We start from the raw sequence: 20,276 nt of genomic DNA, 5'->3' as shown, positions 1-20,276 counted from the left end.
TGGTTTCCATGGAACTATTGTTACTTTTTTAGTTTTAAGTGTATCAAATTTGTATAAATACGGTATGAGTCATTCGACAGCAAATGCACTAAACAAAATAATCGTAACATTTCCATTTTCTACATGTATGCCAATATTTCTATTTCCAGAGAGCAAAAGGAAAGTAATTTGCGAAAACTCCAAAACTACATTGTCATGTCCATCGAACCAAGTTATCAAGATTAAGCAGGCAACGTATGGTAGATCTAATAAAAGAACATGCAAACACCCAAACATAAAAACAACTCGATGTTCTACGAATAAACCGCTGGGCATCTCAAGGAAGAATTGTAATGGGCGAAAATCATGCACTGTTTCTGCAAATAACGGGCTGTATGGTGATCCTTGTCCCGGGACATACAAATACGTCACTGTTTCCTATTCCTGTAAAGGTATGTTTGTGATTATATATTGATGTCATGACTATGTTTTAAAATTGAAATCACAATGTAAATCACTCATGAACAAAGTGAAATAGCAACAGTAAGACTTGAATGTGGCACTATAATATCAGTTATATTATTCCGTGTATGCAATTATGTAAAAACGTTTAAAGTCTAGTGTAAATTTGTTACTTTTAACGGTATTCTTTTTTGGTGGATCTGAATTACTTTGTTTTAAAATTATCATTTCCTTTTATGTTGAAGTCTGCAATTTCAAGCAGCCATTGTTTTTTTGTCAATTAAATAAAGTGTTATTTCATGCCATAAATATAACCTATCCTGACTTGCACTGAAGTATGCACAATGTCAGTCATTTCAAATCGTACTGGTTCCCGGAAACTTTGTAGTACAGAAAACAATACTTCTGATCTTAACAACAGGCAAAATATACCTTCCTCTTCTTTTGTTTCATATATTGTTTGATATCTAAAAGACACTTTTAACAAGAATCATACGGTGATTTTTATGTCCTCAAGCCTTCTTCTTCAGACCAAAACCTGTCATGGCTAATATTGAACATATTGACCAACTGACAGCTTTATGTAGGAACTATTTTGTTTCAAATATATACTAGTAGTACTTTCTGGCATGTTCTTTCGAACCGGACCCGAATAAGTGGTTCTTTATCTCATTAAACCACTTATTCCATATAAATTGATAAAATTTTAGTAGGTTCTTCTATATAATTGGATTTTAAATAAATAAGCATATTCGTTTGCGGAAAAAGTATATTTACCGCGCTAACCGTGGTTTGCTTTCCGTGCATAATTTTGATACAAAACGTTTGCTGTGCAATTGGTTTTGGTGAAAACAGTGCCATTACATACATTTCTCTCGGAATATGGAATAAAACAATTAATGTCGTCTTTTGTTTCGGTAAATATGTGGTTTAATTGACTTGGTCTCAGTGAATATCAGTTTTTCAAAAGTCAATAAAACTACATATTTACCTCATCAAAAGACAGTTATTGTATAATATTTACCGAAACAAAAGACAGTAATTGTTTTATTCCATATTGCAAGAAAAATGTATGTAATGGAAAATATTAACCAAAATCAATTGTACATCAAACGCTTTTTTTACCAAAATTATACACGTAAAAGCAGTATTAATTATACTATTAATATTTATCAATGTCTCAGCCATAACAAATAGCCAATACATTACTCATTGTTAGAACGATTGCCAATTTTGCAGGCATAAAGTCCAAGAAGCCCAGGAAGTCCAGGAAGCCCAGGAAGCCCAAGAAGCCCAAGAAACCCAGGAAGCCCAGGAAGCCCAGGAAGCCCAAGTGCAGGACAAAATGTCATAAAAAAGCAAAGTGTATAAATGGAAAATGCGTATGCAAACCACGATACCAAGGCGATGGAGTTAGATCTTGTAAAAACAAGAAAAGTATGTATATCATTACTATATATTATAACTATTAAGATGTTATTGTTAATTCATTTTCTGTTTTTTTTTTCTGTGGGTTGCAAAGCTTCAGTTTTCTATGTTGTGTTATATATAAGTTGTTTGCCTTTTTGTAATTTTCGTTTTTTGCCTTAGCATTGTTAGTATAATTTCGACTTATGAATTACGATATCCCTTTTAGTCCAGTCAAACTAAGATTTAACCTCAAACTAATTGCAACAGAAAATGTTTTAGTTCTAATCTATAGTATTATGCCCTTTATATACACAGAAAAAATTCCCATAAAATCTAATTTGAAAACTCAAAATCAGCATTTTGATATCTTAACTCTATTATTCATAATGACTGATTAAATTCGTCAGTCAAAACTAGTCGTCGATCCGATTTTGTACATCAGAGTTAGAATTAAACAATAGAAAAACAACTTTTCGCAGTGTCAACAAAGAAACTACAACGAGTACAGTGCATATTCATTTATTAAATTGAAATGAATAAATGTCATAGACAATTTGCAAGCGTCTGTGAAGCGGGAAACCGAGGAGACGAAGTGTATTGTTGTAAAAAAAGTAAAAGGCAATAGTAGTATACCACTTTTTTAAGGTAAAAATCAATTGAAAAGAAACAAATCCGGGTTACTAACTAAAAACGATGGTAACAAATTAACTATGAGAGGAAAACAACGGAACAACAGAAACACTGAAGTGCAACAAAAGCAAACGACAATATCCATAAAAAACGGACTATTTGCTAACAACTGCTATATTCCTGACTTGGTATAAGACATAAAGGAACACAATGGTGGATTGAACCTGGTGTTATGTCTAGCCAAACCTCACACTTATATGGCAATGTTACAAAACATTGCTAACATGAGATAGGAATACAGTACAAAAAAACACAAGAATACTTAGCGCAGAGAAACGCATACTAATTAAATAGTATAATTCTCGGTAGTTCATTTTAACATGTAAACCGCAGAATAACGACGGACAACAGTCAAATACATGTCATTTCATATCATCCAAGTTCTTGTTTAATGTTTTTATTAAAAAAAAATATAAGGACTGACTTATTCATCGTTAATAGTTATTGTAAACATAAATGAGATATTCATCAATGCCAGAAATGAAACCACAACACTTATATCTCACGATTCGAACGCTTGTTCTTTTTTGTAGACAAGACACCAAAATGTTTGAGAAAATGTCATAGACAAGCCAAGTGTATAAGAGGAAAATGCGTCTGTAAATCCGGATACAGAGGTGATGGAATTAGATCTTGCACAAACATCAAAGGTACGCACATGTAAAGTATACATAAATCATTATACTTATTTTTTTTCTTATTAACCTTTTTCTTTGGAATGGCTATAATCAACAGCAAAAGCATTTGTCGAGTAGATCTTCAAAATTCATGGTCAATTAAAAATGAATAGTCACAAATATTATTAATGAAATTATAATAATTCCACTACCTCACAATTAAAACAATTGTCTTGTTTGTAGTTAAGAAGACACCCAAATGCTTGCGAAGATGTCACAGACAAGCCAAGTGTATAAGAGGAAAATGTATTTGTAAATCAGGATACAAAGGCGATGGAATAAGATCTTGCACAAACATCAAAGGTTTGCAGATTTAGACTATATACTATTTTTTTATGGGCCAACTGAGGACCACTTCCGCATGCGGAATTTTCTCGCTGCGTTGAAGAGCTAAGTGTATGAATAGAAAATGCTTGTGTGAAACAGGATATCAATGAGACGAAGTTAGATCTTGTATAAAAGGCCACGATATGCACTTGTATATATTTCATGTAAAGCATGTCTTGTATTCAACTTTCCCTAAGTACTTACTTTGTAATAGACAAACTAACTACATTTTGAGCAGATGATCGTTGAAATGTATTGTAAAAATAAATTATGATTTTATAATTTCTAGAATATTTAGAAATAATTTAATTTTAGATGTAACACGTCTTCTGATTGGCTGACGTTATTTTGTTATCAGCCCATAGACATACTTTAGTCATGTGATCGTGACGTCATCACCGTTTTTTCATGGTTTTCTACGGTTTAAAATGGAATTTAGAATTAAATTATTAGAAATGACTGTAATATTTGTTCTGTCTATTCCAAATAACATAAAAAAATGTGGTGCACACTGTTAAATAACCCGCAACGAGGGCAGAATGGGGCCATGAAAGAAAACAAAATATGTTGTTCCCTCAAGATACTATGTCGTTCCCTCAAGATGCTAGGACGTTCCCACAAGATAGTTATCTCGTTCCCTCAAGATACTATGTCGTTCCCTCAAAATACTATGTCGTTCCCACAAGATAGTTGCTATGTTGAGGGAACGAGATAACTATCTTGAGGGAACAACATAACATCTTGAGGGAACGACATATCATCTTAAGGAGAAAACATAGTATCTTGAGGGAACGACCTAATATCTTGAGGGAACGACATATCATCTTGATGGAACGAGATAACTATCTTGAGGGAACGACATATCATCTTGATGGAACGAGATAACTATCTTGTGGGAACGACATAGTATTTTGAGGGAACAACATAACATCTTGAGGGAACGACATAGTATCATGAGGAAGGGAACAACACAACATCTTGAGGGAACGACATAGTATCTTGAGGGAACGACATAGCATCCTAAGGGAACGAGATAACTATCTTGTGGGAACGACATAGTATCTTGAGGGAACAACATATATTTTCTTTTCTTTCATGGTCGCATTCTGCCATCGTAGCTACGCGCGTTATTCAGTGTGCACCAAATTTTTTATGTTATTTCTTCATAGACAGAAAAAATATTACAGTCATTCCTTAAATGAAATTACAATCGTTTAACCTTATATTTCGATAAATTGTCATTTTTTGCAGTCCAGACACCCAAGTGTAGGAGAAAATGTCATAAAAAAGCCAGATGTATAAAGGGAAAATGTGTCTGTAAAGGCAAATATAAAGGCGACGGAGTTAGATCTTGTAAAAAAGTCAAAGGTAATTTAATTATAATTAAAATTGCAATAACTGTCAGATCTACCAAATAACATCATTCAATAATAGTTAATAAAGGTACCAGGATTATCATGTAATACATTTACACTAGACGCGCGTTTCGTCTACATAAGTCTTATCAGTGACGCTCAGATCAAAATAGTTATAAAGCCAAAAATGTACAAAATTAAAGAGCATTGAGGACCCAAAATTCAAAAAAGTTGTGACAAATACGGCGAAGGTAATCTATGCCTGGGATAAGAAAATCTTAAGTTTTTCGAAAAATTCGAAGCTTTGTGAACAGGATATTTATATGCTTTCTGTCAATATAAAAAATGAAGATGTGGTATGATTGCTTAAGAGAACTCTCTACAAGAGACCAAAATGACACAGAAATTAACAACTATAAGTCACAGTACGGCCTTCAACAATGAGCAAACGCCATACCGCATAGTCAGCTATAGAAGGTCCCTAAATGATAAATCAATTATCAAGGTGACGGAGGTATATACCCTACAAAAGACAAAGGGATGTACTATCTTGTGGGAACGACCTAGCATCTTGAGGGAACGACATAGTATCTTGAGGGAACAACATATATTTTTTTTTCTTTCATGGTCGCATTCTGCCACCGTAGCTACGCGCGTTATTCAGTGTGCACCAAATTTTTTATGTTATTTCTTCATAGACAGAAAAAATATTACAGTCATTCCTTAAATGAAATTACAATCGTTTAACCTTATATTTCGATAAATTGTCTATTTTACAGTCCAGACTCCCAAATGCAGGAGAAAATGTCATAAGAAAGCCAGATGTATAAAGGGAAAATGCGTTTGTAAAGGCAAATACCGAGGCGACGGAGTTAGATCCTGTAAAAAGGTCAAAGGTAATTTAATCATAATTAAGATTTCAGTAACTTTTACCTACTAGCATTATAGTGACTGTATACGTAGCTGGTGGTATTAGATGTGTATCTTCAGACACAATAGTCTACAACTCTTGTGTTTCGAGCCTTAGGTTTCGATGTGTATTCTACTCCAATCATATTCTAAATAGGGTTTTGAGTTGTCTTGCCGAAAGGCTAGATATTCCCGCGTTATTTAGCGTCTTACCTTATTACTAACTTGTCGACATAAATGACTAGTCTGCAGCAAAAGTAGTTGTCCAGCCGATCATTAAACTTCAGTGTCATAATAAAACAAAAACGTTTCTGAGTGTCAGCAAAGCAATTACAACATTTTGAGTACCTCGTAATTTGTAAAATTGTGTTATGTTGGGGAAGACATCAAAATCATAAAATATCAGAATTTATGAATAGGATATAGACATCTGTTAAGCAGGATATTAGAAATAGATTATGCTTCTGTGAAACATGATATCAGTGGGACAAAGTAAGATCTTGTACAAGAGGCCACGGTCTGTACGTACTTGTATTTTATATGTGTAACATGTTTTGTATACAACCTTCCCTTAGTACTCACTTTGTCATCGACAAATTAACTAGATTTTGAGCAGATCGTTGAAATGTATGGTAAAAATGAATTAAGAATTAATCATCATAAGAAATACAATTACAACTATTTAACCTTAGATTTCGATAAATTGTCATTTTTTGCAGTCCAGACACCCAAGTGTAGGAGAAAATGTCATAAGAAAGCCAGATGTATAAAGGGAAAATGTGTCTGTAAAGGCAAATATAAAGGAGACGGAGTTAGATCTTGTAAAAAAGTCAAAGGTAATTTAATTATAATTAAAATTGCAATAACTGTCAGATCTACCAAATAACATCATTCAATAATAGTTAATAAAGGTACCAGGACTATCATGTAATACGCTAGACGCGCGTTTCGTCTACATAAGTCTTATCAGTGACGCTCAGATCAAAATAGTTATAAAGCCAAAAATGTACAAAGTTAAAGAGCATTGAGGACCCAAAATTCAAAAAAGTTGTGACAAATACGGCGAAGGTAATCTATGCCTGGGATAAGAAAATCTTAAGTTTTTCGAAAAATTCAAAGCTTTGTGAACAGGATATTTATATGCGTTCTGTCAATATAAAAAATGAAGATGTGGTATGATTGCTTAAGAGAACTCTCTACAAGAGACCAAAATGACACAGAAATTAATAACTATAAGTCACAGTACGGCCTTCAACAATGAGCAAACGCCATACCGCATAGTCAGCGATAGAAGGTCACTAAATGATAAATCAATTATCAAGGTGACGGAGGTATATACTCTACAAAAGACAAAGGGATGTACTTTTATATCATTTGAGTTCCTACTTAACATGTTATCCATATTGCAGTGATCATGGGGACTGACATAATGATCGACAAAAGTCGATGTTGAGTAGACTGTCACAATTAACGATAACCATAGATAAGATACTAACTATATTAGAAAATTAGGTACAATCATACTTCGGTGTTGTGTCGTTGTTCTCCTCTTATATTTAATGCGTTTCCCTCGGTTTTAGTTTGTTACCCCGATTTTGTTTTTTGTCCATGGATTTATGAGTTTTGAACAGCGGTATACTACTGTTGCCTTTATTTATACCGTTTTTCAGTTCAAACTTCCATGTGCAGGAGAAAATGTCATAAGAAAGCCAGATGTAGAAAAGGAAAATGCGTCTGTAAAGGCAAATACAAAGGTGATGGAGTTAGATCTTGTAAAAAAGTCAAAGGTAATTTAATCATAATTAAGATTTCAATAACTGTTAGACCTACCCAATAACATCATTCATTAATAGTTATCAAAGGTACCAGTATTATAATTTAATACGCAAGACGCGCCCTTCATCTACATAAGACTCATAAGTACCTCTCAGATCAAAACAGTTATAAAGCTAAACAAGTACAAAGTTGAAGAGCATTGTGGAACCAAATATTCCAAAAGGTTTTGCCAAATACGGCTAAGGTAATCTATGCCTGGGATTAGAAAATCCTTAGTATTTCGAAAAAATCAAAGTTTTGTAAACAGGAAATTTATTAGCGTTCTGTTAAGTCAATCATCAAGGCGACAGAGTGATATCTTTTACAAAAACAAAGGGATGTACTTTTATATTATTCGAGTTTCTACTTTACATGTTATCTATATTCCAGTGACCATTGGGACTGACTTATTGATCGACAAAAGTCGATGTTTAGAAGACTGTTACAATTTACGATAAAAATATATAAGAAACTAAGTACATCAGCAAAGTAGTAACAATCATACATTATACCGTTTTGCAGTTCAGACGTCCAAGTGCAGGAGTAAATGTCATAAGAAAGCCAGATGTTTAAAGGGAAAATGTGTCTGTAAAGGCAAATACCAAGGTGACGGAGTTAGATCTTGTAAAAAAGTCAAACGTATGTAGTTTTATTCTGTACACAGTTTATAGTTAAATTTCAATGTAAATTTAAAAACAAATACAACGTAAAAAATACAACCAACATTACTAACACAATATATGACACATCGCAAGCCTTATATGTTTTTCTTTTAGCTGTTACTGTTATTCAATTTAGTTCAACTTTAGAAATGCTCTAAAACTCCGGCAACCATTATTTGTATCACATAAGCACGGAATCGAACACAAAAGCTCAAACCATGCACAGACATATTCAAATAAGAATATGGGGGATAAATATTAACGAGACAAATATTCACAAGGGACGAATTGAGATAGATGTATGCAGCTATATGTCTCGTGCTATATGATTAGAAATAATTATAAATAGTCTCCGAAATGTCTTATAAATATACGAAGAACGTTATTTATTTGATTGATCATACTTTTTGATTTTTAAATACAAAGGGGGTGATAAAATTGCCCTTATTGTACCTTCTCCCTTGGAATTTAAGTGGTACGTGGACGATAAGGAAAACTTTTTTTTAAAAATTGATCAACAATTGTTGAAGCGTTCATGTATGTTATAACATCTTGAAATAATTACACATAATCGAAATAGGTAATTAGTATATGATATCTTGAAAATATTCAATATATAGTTTTTCCCCCTAATGTTTTAAAGGATCAATATATATTGGTTGCTATCAAGATGACAGCAAAAGAATATTATCCAAAAAAGTATTAAAAGACAAACGAATGACAGTTCAAAAATGCCAACAGTTTTGTGGTAAGAAAGGATTCAAGTACGCAGGTGTTGAGGTAAGCCAATGAAAGTTAGAGGCTTATGTTTATGAATATTTAAAAAACGGTAAATTCCTACGTAGTTGTTCAATTGTACTTCATGCCACCTTCCATAAGAACATGATCCTTTTTGCTTTGCTGTTCAATTATAAGGATTCTAGACTCGTAAATTATATTCCATGTTTTCTTTAATTTTAGACATATGTTGTATTACAACAAATGTCTAGATTTTCTCCACCAATTTCATCATAAGGAAATACCCGTGAAGAGTAAGAAAAATCAGTTGTTTACCAGTGTTGATGTTTTGATGTGTTCGAGCATTTGATTTTGCCATTTAATAAGTAAATGTCCGTTTGGAATTTTCCTTACTAGGTAACACATTTTTGCACTAAGTTGTATAGGATTGGTCTATCTTACTGACAATGAGACACTTATAATACAACTTATTTTTCTTTTGTAGTATGGATTCGAATGCTTTTGCGGGAATGTTTTACGAAAAGACAGAAAACGAAAGGAAAGTGATTGCAAAACGCCATGCGCAGGAAATAAACGACAGATATGTGGAGGTACATGGAGGATCTCTATTTATACAGGTAACATGCTGTTTGTATAGATTTTTCCTTTTTCTACCCCACATATTACAATATAATGAGATGATGATATTTATTTTATTCACGCTAGATACGCTTTTGAAATATTCTAAGTTCATTTTAATGTTAAGCTAATCGATGGATAACTACCTAATACAACTTCATCAGTACTTTTGAAAACAGGTTCGACATTTTGAAACTAAATTACCAGTAAACACGACACTTTTATAACACATATACGATAAATACATCTTAACATTTTATAAACAAGTACATAGTTGAGGAGCATTGACGCCGCAAATTCCAAAAAAGTTTTGCCAAGTACGGCTAAGGTAATATATGGCTTGGGGGAAGAAAATCCTTTGTTTATCAAAAAATTCAAAGTTTTGTAACCAGGATATTTATATACGTTCTGTAAAGTCAATAATCAAGGCGACGGAGTTATTTCCTCTACAAAAACAAAGGAACGTGCTTTTATATTATTGGTGTTCCTGCTTAACATGTCATCTATATTCCAGTGATCATGTGGACGGACTTATTGATCGACAAAAGTCGATGTTGAGTAGACTGTTACAATTTACGATAAACATAAATAAGATACAAATTTTATCAGAAAAGAAGTAACAATCATACTTTATACCGTTTTGCAGTTCAGACTTCCAAGTGCAGGAGTAAATGTCATAAGAAAGCCAGATGTATAAAGGGGAAATGCGTCTGTAAAAGCAAATACAAAGGCGACGGAGTTAGATCTTGTAAAAAGGTCAAAGGTAATTTAATCATAATTAAGATTACAATAAATGTTAGATCTACCCAATAACATGATTCATTTATAGTTATCAACGGTACCAGGATAATAATTTATAACGCCAGACGCGTGTTTCGTCTACTCAAGACGCACAAGTGCCGCTCAGATCATAAAGTTATAAAGTCAAACAAGTACAAAGTTGAAGAGCATTGTGGAATCAAATATTCCGAAAAGTTTTGCCAAATACGTCTAAGGTAATCTATGCCTGGGGTAAGAAAATCCTTAGTTTTTCGAAAAATTCATAGTTTTGTAAATAGGAAATTTATATACGTTCTGTTAAGTCAATTATTAAGGCGTCGGAGTTATATCCTTTACAAGAGACAAAGGGATGTACTTTTATAGTATTCCAGTTCCTACTTTACATGTTATCTATATTCCAGTGATCATTGGGACTGACTTATTGATCGACAAAAGTCGATGTTTAGTAGAATGTCACAATTTACGATCAACATATATAAGATACTAACTATATCAGCAAAGTATTTACAATCATACTTTATATCGTTTTGCAGTTCAGACTTCCAAGTGCAGGAGTAAATGTCATAAGAAAGCCAGATGTATAAAAGGAAAATGCGTCTGTAAAGGCAAATACCAAGGTGACGGAGTTCGATCTTGTAAAAAAGCCAAACGTATGTAGTTTTGTTTTGTACACAGTTTATACTTAAATGTTAATGTTAATTTAACAAAAAAATACAACGTAAAAAAATACAACCAACATCACTAACACAATATGTGACAAATCACAAGCCATATATGTTTTTCGTTTGACTGTTATTGTTATTAAATTTTGTTCAACTATAGAAATTATCCAAAACTCCGGTAAACGTTATCTGTATCACATAAGCAAGGAATCGAACAAAAAACCACCAACCATGCTCAACATCTACAAACATTTTCAAATAAGAATATGCGGTATAAATATAAACGAGACAAATATCCACAAGAGACCAATTGAGATGGATGTATGCAGCTATATGTCTCGTGCTGTATGGTTAAAAATAACTGTAAACAGTCTCCGAAATGATAAGTTTTATAATTTACGAAGAACGTATTTTATTTTATTTTCTCATACTTTTTTATTCATATTGTTTTTTATACAAGGGGGGAGGCTATAAAATTGCCCTTATTGTACCTTCTCCCTTGAAATTTAAGCTGGTACGCGGACGATAAAGAAAACTTGTTTTAAAAATTGATCAACAATTGTTGAACAGTTCATGTATGTAATAATATCTTTAAATGAATACACATCAACGAAATAGTTAATTTAGTATATAATATCTTCAAAAATATTGAATGTATATTTTTCCCCTCAATTTTTCAAAGGATCAGCATATATTGGTTGCTATCAAGATGACAGCAAAAGAATATTATCCAAAAAAGTACTAAAAGACAAAAGAATGACAGTTCAAAAATGCCAACAGTTTTGTGGTAAAAAAGGATTTAAGTACGCAGGTGTTGAGGTAAGCCAATGAAAGTTAGAGGCTTATGTTTATAAATATTTGAAAAAAACGGTAAATTCTTACGTAGTTGTTCAATTGTACTTCATATCACCTTCCATAAAAACATGGTCCTTTTTGCTTTACTGTACATGTATAAGGATTTTAGACTCCATTTTTTTCCATTTTATATTTAATTTAGGACATATGTTGTATTACAAAAAATGTTGGTTACAAGTTTTGATGTTTTTATGTGTTTGAGATTTTGTTATTTATTAATTGAATTTCCGTTATGAATTTTACTTTGATTTAGGTATTTGTATTATGTAACAAAGTTTGCACTACGTTATATAGGATTGGTCTATGTTACTGAAAAGTAGATACTTATAATACAACTTATATTGTTTTTATAGTATGGATTCGAATGCTTTTGTGGGAATGTTTTACGAAAAGACAGAAAACGAAAGGAAAGTGATTGCAAAACGCCATGTGCAGGAAATAAACGACAGATATGTGGAGGTACATGGAGGATCTCTATTTATACAGGTAACGTGTTGTTTGTATATATTTCCCCCTTTTTCTACACAACATACTACGATATAATGAGATGATGATCTTTATCTGTGTGCCACGTTAGATACGCTTTTAAAATATTCTAAGTTCATTTTATTTTTAAGCTTATCGAAGTATAACTATCCAATACAACTTCATCAGTAGTTTTGAAACAGGTTCGACATTTTGATACTAAATTACTATTAAAAACGGCACTACGGTAACAAATATAAGATAAATACATCGTATAATTATTAAAACATAATATTAAGTTCACATTCTAATTAGGATATATATCCTTTACAATAAGAGCAGAAAATGTTGCTCAGGCATGTAAATATAATGCATAAGTTCCACATTTTTCCACTCTTTGTAAAGGCTATAGCTGAGTTCAATAAAAGTACAAAGCAGTATCATTTTGTCAACATTTAGGTTCGGTAGTTTGTCTAAGAGATGACTATGGGTTGGGCAAATAGTATATTTAATCATCCTGCCATAATTATTATGTACAAATAAAGTCTCTTGTGACTCCATTTCCATGTTGAACAAGCGGTAAAATGAATATTTCTGTTTCCTAACCAGTTCATTTTGGGGTCCTCTTCGCGGTCCGCGTTTTAACAATTAGAGACAACGATTTCTATTGAATAACTAAATTTTCAAGTGCTGGGAGTAATTGCAGGATAAACACAATATATGTACATTGTCGGAAAATATAGAATTTATTTGTACTCGCTACGAAAGAAGAGAAAAGCTCGACCTGTTTCTAAAGCTCATACAATTTCCGAAAACAAACATATATTTTATATTAACTGATTCTCCCCCAATAACTGTTTATTTTACTACTGGTATATGCTAAATTGTGATTTTGTGTGAAGCGCCTATCAACATGGTTAATGTTCATTAATTTTTACAGATCAATAAATAAATATAAAAGTCTATTGGTTGCATTTTAATCTACATAGTCTTAAAATATCTGCATGTAATAATAATACCAACTAATACAGTTGCGAATAATTTGAAAATTTATATTTTATAGTAGGCAAAACATCCAAGTGCAGGAACAAATGTCATAAGAAAGCGAAGTGTAGAAAAGGAAAATGTGTTTGTAAAGCGAAATACCAAGGCGACGGAGTTAAATCCTGTAAAAAAGTAAAACGTAAGTTTTTTTTATTTTGTAAACGTAGCAAATTGCACGTAATAAAATTGTTCAATTGGAGTATAAAGAAAACTTTTTTTTCAAATTGATCAACAATTGTTGAACCGTTCTTTTATGTAATAATATCTTTAGATGATTACACATAAACGAAATAGGTAATCTAGTATATAATATTTTGAAAATATTCAATCTATAGTTTTTTTCCATATTTTATTAAAGAATCAGCATATATTGGTTGCTATCAGGATCAACGCAAAAGATTATTACCGAAAGATGTACTGAAAGACAAAAGTATGACAGTTCAGAAATGCCGACAATTTTGTGGTAAAAAAGGATTCAAGTACGCAGGTGTTGAGGTAAGTCAATGAAAGTTAGAGGCTTATGTTCATGAATATGTGAAATACGATACTTAGTTGTTTAATTGTACTTCATAGATATATATCAACTTACACAGAAACAAGATCTTTTTCGTTGTTTTATATTTTTGAGTCGTAAACTTCTTTATTTTTTTAAAATTTAAGACAACCTTTCGTTTTCATAAATATGGTAATCTTTAAAAATTATATCCCAGAGTAGTCCAAGAAATTATGACGCCTGGAACACTATTTTGTTATTTTGCTTTGAAGCCTTACTGCGACTGTATAACACTGAGGCAGTTTTTGGTGGGACTATCAGAGGGAATTTCTCTCTCAACTTTGAGACGCAATTTAACAATAAAAGTTTCATTGACGACTATAAATTTTTGGATATATACAAATTCTTACCTTTTCTTTGTTTGTTTGCGCAAAATATCTCCAATAATTTCTCAAAGTAATGATAAAATACGTTACATTTCCATCCAAGGCGAACGATCATCTTCTGATTTTTTTTTAAACGTTAGGTTGTTATCATTTTAGAAGAGGATAACATATGTGTTTGCATGAAAACTTGGTAAATTTGAAAGACCCGACTTTCCGTAACATTCATTTATATTATCCGGAGATTCGGGTCCGTCTTATTTTACCGAGTTTAGTGCAAAATTTTTTTTGAATTCTCCTTAAGTGATGTTTGGGGAGAAATCAGCTAAACGTTTTCATGAAGCAGTAAATTATCTTTCGAAGTAAAACAGAAAAAATACTTTGACGTTATGACAAAGCAAAAATAATATGATAGCCTTTCAAGACGTCAAAACTATTGGACTAGGGCCAGGGCTATTATCAATCTTAAGCTTAATAACTATTTTGATATGAGCGTCACTGTTGAGTCTTATGTAGACGAAACGCGTGTCTTGCGTACTAAATTATAATCCTGGTTCCTTTAATAACTGGTTAAGCCGATTGAGCGTTACATATAAATAGGATCCACATCACAACGATTTCGGAGTCGCAATGAACATGCCTTCAAATTTAAATATTCATATTTAATCATAAGATGCACAGCATGCTTATTTACTTTATATCTCGTTCGTATGCACATATAATGAAATTCTGATCGACTGTCATACAAGTGAGAGGTTAAGGTATATATAATACCAGGTTAAACTAGTATTTTCGACATAAGAATGCCTGTACCAAGTCAAGAATATGACAGATGTTTCCATTCGTTTGATGTGTATGAGCTTTTAATTTTACCATTTGATAAAGGAATTTGCGTTTCTAATTTTCTTTGGAGTTTGGTATTTTAGTTATTTTACGATTTTTTCGCACTGCCTTTTATCTAATTAGCGTATGGAATTCAAAAGGTGTGTCTTTCGATACAACTTATATTACTTTTATAGTATGGGGTCGAATGCTTTTGTGGTGATGCTTTACGAAAGAACAAAAGAAGAAAAGAAAGTGATTGCAAAACTCCATGCTCAGGAAATAAACAGCAGATATGTGGTGGTACATGGAGGATCTCTATTTATACAGGTACCGGGACATTTGTATATATTTCCCCTCCATCTAACCCACCTATTACTCAATAATATTTTTTATTTAATTTCAAAGTTGAGAGTAGCGAATGCGATGTTCCCAGTTCATTTAATATATCTGTTAATTCAAAAATAATAACTAAATACATCAGTCGTTTAAAAAATGGTTTAGAAATTTGTAAATTAGATGGCCAGTAATAACGGCTCTGTGATAAAAAGAATATAACAAACAATTCGAATGATTCTTTAAGCAAACATTTCATTTCAGAAATAATTCCTTCATCTCATGCTCTATGCTTATTTTAATATGGATAGACATTATATTTGTCGATATTTTACACTGAGCATTAGCGAGTTGTAGAATATTGTCATATGTAAGTCCTACCCATGTTCACTTGAGCATAGATAATAACATGAAGGAATTATGTCGATTCTATGTATGTGCGCATGTGTCAAACATATGTACCGTTTGGGATGAAAATTTCAGGAACTCAATTTTCGGCTCTCCCTTGACACCATCTGCGAGTATGGTCTTGAGGAAACGATAATAGTCCGTAGGAAGGGGACGATAAATGGCTGGCCCGTGTTAAGAAAGAGCCATATCTCTTGCACGTTAAAGACGCCCTTTCGAAAAAGAGTAGGCTAATGCCGCTACAAGGCAGCACTCACACCGGCAAAGTGAAAAGGGATTAATATAAGTTGCAAAACTTGTTTCCCAATCCACTATAAATAAATATGTTTAAACTTATGTTGTGTGTTGATAACAACTCGGCTTTGTTTAGAAAGCGTAATAAAGACGTCATATTAGAATTACAATATTTTTCCATTTACGCATTAGAGCAGAATTGTAGCTTACCCAAGTATATGTAAATGTTGATATAAATTATAAACCATTCCGATCATATTTACCAATGGCACTTCTTTCGTTAATATTGTATAGATGAGTTCCACTTAAATACAAAGTATTATTGATTTTCTTATTTTTTCAACATATGGGTTTAGTAGTTTTTAAGGAGATAAATAAGGACTAGACGAAAAGGATATAGTCATAGATAGTTAAATTTATGTCATTACATGTATGTGCTACATTGAGATCTTGTTTGAAGCAACCAATCAGTATAGTTCGTATTTTGTACGTTTTAATAGCAAGATCAATAAATAGGTTTATTCCGTAAGGCATATAGGTCCAATGCATGATAATATCAGTAAATACAGTTGTTGATTATTTAAATAATTATATATCATTGCAGCTCAGACATCCAAGTGCAGGAACAAATGCCATAAGAAAGCGAAGTGTAGAAAAGGAAAATGCGTTTGTAAAGCTAAATACCAAGGCGACGGAGTTAAATCTTGTAAAAAAGTCAAACGTGAGTATTAATTTTTATTATTTTGTACACAAGGCAAATTACAACTAATAAATAAATCATGTTTTCAACACTTGAGTATCACTCAATACACATTTAAGTAATTAAGTGTAAAGGGGTTATAAAAAGTTTGAGAAAACAAGGATATTGTGCACTCACTCTTAAACTATAATTATCTACAGTATGAAGAACCGTAGATCGTGGTTTATTACTGTATTGAGATACATACAATTTGATATTTCTATTTATGACAACATACACAAAATCAATGTCAGTACAAATAAAACAATCTTCAGAGATTTTCTTCAGGCAAAGTTGACCTTAGATGGATATGGCCTTTTTGTTATGTCCTTTTTTAGTTATAAAGATCTCTGTTTAGGTCTCATACATCGTTTGCTTTCATATATTCGGCTTTGAACGTTCCTAAAAAGGTAAATGTAGAAAAGCTCTTCAGACCCATGTCATTTTAAACGTGTTTTCATTTTTAATTACAGTATTTTGTTAGTATACATGCTGTAGGTTAAAAAAGTTTCAGTATATATGAATGCTGAAAGAATGCAAAAAAGTTTTATAAAATATTTATGGAAAATTGTGTAACACATTTCAATAGACTAGTACATTATCATTGTCAACCTTTTTCAAAAATAGTCAGATGTTTTCTTTTATAATGCAATCATTCACTGTTCATTGATATTTATTTATTCATTTCATGGTCAACAGAGTCTCTTTGTAATCACCTTTTATGACCTTTTGAAGACAATTTTGAGATAAGGGACAAGATATTGTATTGTAGGAAAACATTAGACTGCATGATACAGATTCTTAAGACAATGGATATTGTCGTTTAACATTTAAAACATGCAATATACAAAGATTGTGATTTTGAATCAATTTCAAGTGTACGGCGTTATCTGTTTGTTTTCTAATATAATGACCTTTGATTTGTAACTATAAACGTAGAAATTGTATCACTCAATTTTATTTTGATATTATTTATCGATCAAATTTAAATAAATCTGAATGACCGTATTGTTATGCATAATTTCCTTTGTATCAATCGAAAATGTATGTGCAAATTCTAATAGCATGCTAATTTTGGGTTCAAGAGTGGATGGGAGTTGAACATGTGTTGCTTAGCGTAAACATTTATTTTTAGCTATTTTTTTTTATAGAACTAACTTTGTCGTGCAATGTTGTACGTTAATATTTCTAGGTTGTCGATCGGCCAAGAGAATCCGAACGCCAAACAAGTATAAATACAAACTACTCTCAGATTATGGCATCAGGGTAGATAATCCTGACAGATATACTATCAAGTTCAAAGTGAGGGCTAAAAATGATGCACATTTGGCCTTGATGTCTTCCAATAATGAGAAGGATCCATTGTATGAGTTAGTACTAGGTGGCTGGAGTAACTCAAAGTCAGTAGTTCGTGACAAGAAGCAAGGCAGAAGCTTATCGGAATATAAAGGAAAAGTGCTTCGTTCAAATAAATTACAAACATTTAAGGTTATATGGAATAAAGGGAAAATCAGAATAGAGAACAGACGTGGAAAGAAAATCATGCAGTGGACAGATACTTCTAATCCATTAAAAATAAGAAATATTGGAATATCTACAGGCTGGGGAGCAACTGGAATATGGTCATTTCCATGTAAAGGTAAATATCTGATTTCTGTTTAATATTTGTCATAAAAATATTTTCTCTCAAGGAAATATGATCACGTTTGTTCCTGGCTAGTTTTTTTCATAAATTGTCTGCTTAGAAACACATTTGTCAAATTCAGGTAATATGATATAAAAGAGTCTGAATTTTCTTGATAAAGGGTAACTGTTGACAAGTATGGTCTTTAGTTTTCTTTGTAGTGTTTTAAAGACTTGAATGTCGTTTGTTTGTAGGGAGCATGTTTTTTTTCGGTGTTTCGTTTTGTAAAATAATAGAAGAATTGTTTTATTGCTGTAACATATTTCAGCATCTCTTTTAAAATCATTTAAGAATGCAAAATATTTTCACTTCTGCCTGAGTTTTGCAACAAGAAAGTCATCTTCTTCGGACGTCTATTATGAATAAAACATTATTCTGAAAAGATTAACGGAAAAGTTCTTTGACTGTATTTTACTCGCTACTATATTATGAAATAAATTGTTCGCGACATCGCTTAATAAAACTATTCACTCTATTTAATAATTTTCACTTATCCTTTATGATATAATCTTCAATTAAACTAAGTCCTATTACGGGACTATATAGGTGAGACTGCAACGAGGCAGAGTTTGTTCGTAAAATCTGTGATATTTCATATTTCCCTTGAATTCAAATGTCGTGGATGATAAGTACGGCCATCAACAATAAACATAATGTATACTCTTCTTGATATTGATGGGACGTTCCAGTTTAATTTTTAAATGTTAACACCAATTTCTTACTATGATGGCTTTGGATGGACGACGTGATGTAATTATAAATAAATAAAAAAACGAAGATGTGGTATGATTGCCAATGAGACAACTGTCCACAAGAGACCAAAATGACACAGACATTAACAACTATAGGTCACCGTACGGCCTTCAACAATGAACAAAGCCAAAAAGCGCTTTATTCGTCTTTGCAGGCAAACCAGGTAGTTGTAAGGGAAAATGTCACAAAAATGGTAAATGCAAGAAAGGAAGATGTAGATGTAAAAGAGGATACACAGGAGATGGCATTAACGTTTGCTCCAGTAAGTAACGTTTACTTATATGAAAAAGGGCATCATGCTACAGCCGATTGCAATGAGTGTGTAGGTATATCTAATACCTGTGGTTCGCTTGCTTGCTAGCTGAACAGTGAAGTCATTGTTAGGTACGATAAACCACCCTCTTTTAAGAGTAGACTAGTCCGACAGATAAACAATCTACCTGTCTGTATGACTAGATGTTTTCAAATTGAGGATAGTATACTTTACCTAATAATGACTTCACGGTTAACCACATTTATTAGATATACCTACACACTCAATGCAATCGGCTGTAAGTGTATATCAGCTGAAGACATTTTGAATTCGAAAAATTTGGATTTGTACACATCTGAGGATGACAATTTCATCATAGTGGACTAACGGGAACCGATGGTGTATTTAATGCATAATATTTCAAATTATATAAGACTTTAACCGAAGACAGTGAGCTTTAAAAAGAGAGAAAGAAAGCAAGTTAAACATGTCAAAAAGAAATCAGAAAATGGGATATAAGTTCCAATGAGACAACTGACAATGTGTAAATATTAAAATTCATAGATCAAGGTAAATGTCTTGATTTTGGTAGACAATTTTAATTGTTATCAGAGTATAATTAAATATTGTTAAAGGAGATGGAAATGCATACCATACATATTTATATATATTATTAATGGAAAATAGTATCTAGTAGGTAATGTGCATGTTCATGTAGTAAAA

At 32.2% G+C, this 20,276-nt stretch overlaps 1 protein-coding gene across 1 annotated transcript in view; it reads left to right on the top strand.

The window, feature by feature from the left end:
- Nucleotides 1-20,276, top strand: part of LOC139516285 (zonadhesin-like) — a 119,336-nt gene that overhangs the window by 1,835 nt on the left and 97,225 nt on the right. The window contains exons 2-22 of the mRNA XM_071306290.1: nt 150-431; nt 1,681-1,878; nt 3,075-3,191; nt 3,402-3,521; nt 4,797-4,913; nt 5,680-5,796; nt 6,529-6,645; nt 7,480-7,596; nt 8,147-8,263; nt 8,930-9,066; nt 9,509-9,641; nt 10,289-10,405; nt 10,956-11,072; nt 11,767-11,903; nt 12,293-12,425; nt 13,468-13,587; nt 13,807-13,943; nt 15,344-15,476; nt 16,729-16,845; nt 18,056-18,502; nt 19,455-19,562. Of these exons, the coding sequence (XP_071162391.1) occupies nt 150-431; nt 1,681-1,878; nt 3,075-3,191; nt 3,402-3,521; nt 4,797-4,913; nt 5,680-5,796; nt 6,529-6,645; nt 7,480-7,596; nt 8,147-8,263; nt 8,930-9,066; nt 9,509-9,641; nt 10,289-10,405; nt 10,956-11,072; nt 11,767-11,903; nt 12,293-12,425; nt 13,468-13,587; nt 13,807-13,943; nt 15,344-15,476; nt 16,729-16,845; nt 18,056-18,502; nt 19,455-19,562 (3,138 nt within the window). The remainder of the gene's footprint in view (nt 1-149; nt 432-1,680; nt 1,879-3,074; nt 3,192-3,401; nt 3,522-4,796; nt 4,914-5,679; nt 5,797-6,528; nt 6,646-7,479; nt 7,597-8,146; nt 8,264-8,929; nt 9,067-9,508; nt 9,642-10,288; nt 10,406-10,955; nt 11,073-11,766; nt 11,904-12,292; nt 12,426-13,467; nt 13,588-13,806; nt 13,944-15,343; nt 15,477-16,728; nt 16,846-18,055; nt 18,503-19,454; nt 19,563-20,276) is intronic.

This window comes from Mytilus edulis, chromosome 3 (genome assembly GCF_963676685.1).
Source record: "Mytilus edulis chromosome 3, xbMytEdul2.2, whole genome shotgun sequence".
NCBI classification, from domain to species: Eukaryota; Metazoa; Mollusca; class Bivalvia; order Mytilida; family Mytilidae; genus Mytilus; species Mytilus edulis.
This window is presented reverse-complemented; position numbering and strand designations above follow the sequence as displayed.